At 42.1% G+C, this 6065-nt stretch overlaps 1 protein-coding gene across 1 annotated transcript in view; it reads left to right on the top strand.

Annotated features, from left to right (window-relative positions):
* The first annotated feature begins 471 nt into the window (after nt 1-471).
* Nucleotides 472-6065, top strand: part of VBP1 (VHL binding protein 1) — a 39342-nt gene continuing 33748 nt past the window's right edge. Inside the window, 1 exon segment of the mRNA XM_056128867.1 lies at nt 472-859. Within this exon segment, the coding sequence (XP_055984842.1) occupies nt 472-859 (388 nt within the window).

The raw sequence follows: 6065 nt of genomic DNA, 5'->3' as shown, positions 1-6065 counted from the left end.
TGGAGGCAGAGCTCCATCTGGAGGAAGAGCCCCTTCTCGCAGGGTGGGGCCCAGTAGCCTCCACACCTGACCCGCATCATATTAAGGGACTACAATGCAACTCCTGAAGCACACAGCCATTTAGGATTAACAAATCACATATGCTGCTCCCAGTTATTCTTCCCGTCATTCTGTGAAAGGCAGAGAAGACAGAGAGCAACCTCTAGCTAACCCCTTACCACTTTCCCAGGGTGGGTAATGATGAAAACTTATCCCCAGCACAAGAAGAACAATGGTTGAAACAGGTAGAAACGCACTAAGCTCAGTGAGTGAAAATAGTAACATTAAAGACATAAACAATACCAAAAATTCGTATGCAGTGTCTTTAATGACACTATGATGAGAATGTTCAATGAGTTCAAAGAAACGATAGCACAAGTAATCAGCAACACACAAGTATGAGTCAAAGTGAAAAAACTACTACGGTCAGAGATGAAGAACATGGTACCTGATATAAAAGAGTTAATAGTAACTCTGAAAAGCAGAATAACAGAAGCTGAGCAAAAGATCAAGGAGCTACAAGATGAGAAGGAACCCACTAAGAAACAGCAGAAAGTGCAAAATTGTCTGAAAAGAAATCAACAGCATACTAGAGAACTGTGGGATGAGTTCAAGAGGAACAATGTAAGAATCATTGGAGTTCCTGAAGAACTGGAAGGCAAATGTGAAGAAACAATAATTAAAGAAATGATCCATAAGAACTTTCCAGAGTTGAGAATTACAGTCACCGAGATCCAAGAGGCCCGACGATTCCCTGTGAAAATAGACCTAATTGGAAAAACCCCAAGAAACATTATACTTAAAATGACAAAATTTAAAAGTAGAAACAAAATATTGAAGGCATTCAGATCAAAAAAGGAACTTACATACAATGGAAAGTGCATAAGATGTACAGCAGATCTTCAAATGAGACTCTACAAACCAGAAGAATATGGAAATATGTAGTACAAAAACTCATTTAACTGAACACCTTACCAAGAATACTCTATCTAGCTAGATTATCATTCAGAATTGAAAGAACTATACAGAACTTCATAGATAGGCAACAGTTCAGGAAATACATAGACTTGAAACCAGTTACGCAAGAAGTGTTTGAAGAGCTCCTTTAAAGGGCAGGAGAAACTTCCCTTCATGTGGTATTGAATATGGTCTCACTAAGGTGTATATGAGTATTCTTTACTAGATTAAGAAAGGTTAAAAACATGTAGCAGTTAATCATCACAAATTGTCTTTTATTGATTTATTATTAATAATTCTATTGCCATTCTTTTAAGTTTTATTCGACCAAGAAACAGGAAATAAATTTGTTATGTGCCCACCAACGGGGGGAAAAGGAGCTCATTTATGACTTGAAGCATATGATGATTTCCACAGTAAGATTCAAGTACAAAATAAAATTTATGCAATATGTTTTGAATGCCAGAGTTGAAAACTTATTTATGCAAATGAGAATAGGCAGTATGCTATTTTGTTTTAAATGATTTAAATTCTCTTATTTACATAAAGTTAAATTATATGGCAGTTAATCATTACAAATTGATTTTTGTATATTTATCATCTGATAATTCCATTTGCCATTTTTTAAGTCTTGTTGGAGCAAGGAACATGAAATAAATTTGTTATATGCTTCCAAAAAGCTGGGGATGATGAGAACCCTTGGAACACTGGTGGTGGGATTGGTGTTGCAAATTGAAGGCCTGAAACAATTCTATTATGAACAACTTTGTAAAGTTTTCATTAAAAATAAATAATTTGTTTTTTTAAAAAAATCCTGGAGAACAAGGCTTTGTTTTTGGTGAGTTTGCAGGAGACGTATGAACTATAATGAAACTCTTGTCACCACTTTTTTAGTATAAATATTCAGAGATGATTACATTTTGATACAGAAAAATTAATATTTTTGGTTAAAGGGTACTTTTCCAGATTTTCTGAGTATTACTTTGTTTCCTAAACTAATCTTTATGAAATGTAGGTATTCTGAATTCCAAAACATTCCCTGATCTACAGATTTAAAATCACTTAATCACTTAACTTCCCGTTAGTCGGCGATTTGCTCCAGCGGGCGCCAGTAACGTCTCCATTTGTCCCTGTCGAGTGCTAGTGTAGCCCAATGGTGTCTGTTCGCTCCAGGAACATGAAGAGCCTGATCGTTCATGATCTTGACGAAGAAGTCTGACCATCTGGTAGGTGGGCGGCCACGCAGTCTTTTGACATCCCGTGGAATACAGTTGGTAACAGCTCTAGTCCAGCGGTCGTCTTTAAATCTCATTACGTGACCAGCCCATCTGATTTTCGACACTTTGGCAAATGAGACAGCATCCCTGATTCTTGATCTTCGACGGATGTCAGAACTCCGGATTTTTTCTCTCATTTGAGTGAAACGTGATATTCCAAGCATAGCTCTTTCAATTCTTCTTTGGGAGACCTGAATAGCGTTCTCATCCTGTTTGCCTAGGGCCCAGGTCTCTGAGGCATATGTTAATGCAGGAAGAACAGTGGAATCAAAGAGATGTGCCCGGAGCTGGAGGTACTTCGTCCTCTTAGCTATTTCTTCGACGTTCTTGAAGGCGTTCCAAGCCGCTCTCTTCCTCCTGCGCAGCAGCTCGGGTGCCAGGTCATTTGTCATGTTGACCTCTCGACCTAGGTACACATAGCTGTTGCATTCGGAGATGGTCGTTCTGTTGAGAGCGAATGGGGCGTCAGGAACGAGGCTGTTTCTCATAAACATTGTCTTCGTAAGATTCAGCTGTAGTCCTACCTTTCCACGCTCACGGTCAAAGTCGGCCAGCATTTGTGCCGCTTGGCTGATGTTTGGTGTTATTAAAACAATGTCATCAGCAAAGCGGAGGTGGTGTAGTTGCCGACCATCTATCTTCACTCCCATTCCTTCCCATTCCAGTCGTCGCATGATGTTCTCGAGGGTGGCACTGAAGAAGGGTGCCGCACCCCTCTCTTGACGTCAACGATCACTTCTTTGTAGAATGGTGAGATCCTGGTAGTGAATCTGCAATACAGCTCACGGAGGATCCTGATGTATTGGGCTTGAATGCCCTGATTGACTAGGGCTTCAAATCTTCATTGGTAATATAACAAACTGCATATTAACTAATGAGTACATAGTAGCTTTATTCCCCTGATCTGTAGCTGAGTGCATTCTAGAAACTATCATTTTGATAGTATTTTGGAAGTGGTAAGAAGTAATTTTCTGTATTACTCTCAATGTGGGCTGGAGCGATAGCACAGCTGGTAGGGCATTTGCCTTGCACGCAGCCGACCCGGGTTCAATTCCTCTGCCCCTCTCAGAAAGACTGGCAAGCTACCGAGAGTATCCCACCCGCACGGCAAAGCTACCCGTGATATATTTGATATGCCAAAAACAGTAACAATAAGCCTCACAATGGAGACATTACTGGTGCCCGCTTGAGCAAATCGATGAAAAATGGGAGGACAGTGCTACAGTGCTACTCTCAATGTATTGATTTCCATTTTGTTGTTTGAGGGTTTTTTTGGCTTATTTTTGGGGTTACACCTGGAGATGCACAGGGGTTACTCCTGGCTCTGCACTCAGGAATTACCCCTGGCGGTGCTCAGAGGATGATATGGGATGCTGGGAATCGAACCTGGGTCGGCCGCTTGCAAGGTAAACGCCCTACCCACTGTACTATCGCTCCAGCCCTGTATTGATTTCTTTATTTCTTGTTGTTCTTTATTGTTTTGTTTGAATTATGTTGAGTTTGCTCTTAATCGTCCAGTTTCCTGAAACTGAAGCCTTGGTTATTGTTTTTGTTGTGCTTGTGTGAATCGCGAGTGAACAGAGAGAGAGACAGCTCAGGATAGGATAGTAAGTTTATTAGAAGCTCAGCGCTGAGGACCCCAAGTCAAATCAGAAGAGAAAGGAACTTGGAGCCCTGTTTGCTCAGAGTGTCTCTCTTTTAGCCTCTAAGAGTGGGCTATAATCTACATACCTTCTTATCAGTAAGACAGGAGAGATACAGAGATAATTGGTAAAAAGTTAAACAACCAAAGCATCTTTTCCCTATGGTATGGCCTTCAGGCCCCAAAAGGAAAAGAGTCAGTGACAGTATATCCTGCCCATTTAACTCCACCCTTAGGTGTAGTCTCCTGGCATTCCCATAAATTCCTCAGGCTCACTACACTGCTGGAAATCTGGTGGCCTGGCAGGGGTCATAAAAGGAATGCTTCTTCCTCCCTTCTGTTGTTTAACATAAAGTTCAGTTTTCTGTTTCCCAGTCCCCATTACATTTTTTCAGTTCACATTACAATTTCATAATTCTTATTACATGCAGTTTCTTACTAATCATTACAGTTTTGGTACTTTTCTTTTTTTCTAATAGGTATTTGATACCATGAAATGTCCTGCTGTAGATGTAAGCCGAACATCCCCCCCCTTTTTTACTGAATAACCAAGAGATACACAAGTTGTTCATGATTGGGTTTCAGTCATACAATACTCCAACACCCGTCCCTTCACAGTGAACAGTACCATCACCAATGCCCCCAATTTCTCTACCATGCCCCACTCCCCAGCTTGCTTCTATGGCAGAAACTTCTCATTCTCTTTTTCCTTTTAGGCACTAAAGTTTGCAATACAGGTACTAAAAGGTTATTATGTTTATCCCTTTACCTCCTTTCAGCACTCAGTTCTTGTCCAGTAAGATCATTTCCAACTATTATTTTCATAATGGTCCCTTCTCTGTCCTAACTGTACTCCCCCAAACTGTGGCAAGCTTCCTACCTTGGAAGGGTCCTCCTGACCCTCATTTCTACTGTTTTTGTCTATTAGTCTCATACTGTTTTAAAAATATCCTACAAAAGAGTTCAATCATTCTATGCCTCTCCCTCTCCCTCCTGTGTGTTCAATAAATAATTGTGTGTGGATGCTCTCACCATGTGTGTTCAGTGGCCATAAGCAGCTTCCCCACCCAGGTCTGCAGTCTCCACCAACAGACACAGGAAGGAGGGAGCAGGGCCACCAAGCTGGTTGGTGATCAGTCTCCGTTTCTTCCAATCTCCATTCGGCCCTTTATTCCATTCTCCTCGCACACCTATTCCAACCTCACTGAGTGCCCCTCACTCCCATCTCCTGCTTTCCCCCACGCTAGTCTCCCCACACCCAGTCTCACAGCCTTAGTCCAGAGCCCAATCTCCCAGGTTCAGGGTAGTAAGTACACAGAGGTCAGGTAGCACAATCAACATATGAAAGCCCTTCCTTCTGGGGAAGCTCTTCTAAGACAAAGATCTCCTGCCAGGAGATCCAATCAAGCGTGAAATACCATCTAAGGGCATATTTCTCCTTTCCTAAGTCCATATACATTTAAATGGTCATCTTAAATTTACTTCTTAATAATATTAGTCATTTTGTATGAACACAATCACTGTCACTGTCACTGTTCGCCCGTTGTTCATCGATTTTTCTCGAGCAGGCCCAGAGCGGGCCCAGTAACGACTCCATCGTGAGACTTGTTACTGTGTTTGGCATATCAAATACGTCAGGCTCTCCGAGGGGGGCGGAGGAATCAAACTCGGGTCGGCCATGTTGGCTGCATGCAAGACAAACGCCCTACTGCTGTGCTATTGCTCCAGCCCATGGACACAGTAAGAAATACATTAAGCTTAAAGGGTGGCTCTCCTGGGGACATCTCCCTATAGATCCCAGACTACAGTCCTCAGGCCAGATTAGCCCTTCCTAACCCCAGCAGGGTCCTTATCCAGTTGTTTCTCTTTGGATCATGACAGAATTTGTCTATGACCATGCTCTTAACTTGCTGCAAGTTTTATGGCACCTGGTCTGTCCCGTTCCAATGCCAGGGTAGCTCACAGTTGCCCTGGGTCCATCCAGGTCCCTTCATCTGGACCCTGCTTTTGAGGTGCTTGGAACTAAGGGCCACTGAGTCTTAAGTCAAGTAAGATAGATGCCCAGGAGTAAGTATTATTCAGAGTCAATGAACTCCCAAGTTACAAAAGCATAGCATTAACAGTCCTCCTGTGTCTATACAAAAAGGACA

This window comes from Sorex fumeus, unplaced genomic scaffold (genome assembly GCF_029834395.1).
Source record: "Sorex fumeus unplaced genomic scaffold, SorFum_2.1 ptg000070l, whole genome shotgun sequence".
Classification (NCBI taxonomy): domain Eukaryota; kingdom Metazoa; phylum Chordata; class Mammalia; order Eulipotyphla; family Soricidae; genus Sorex; species Sorex fumeus.
Note: the sequence above shows the minus strand (reverse complement) of the source record. Positions and strands in the feature narration are given on the sequence as shown.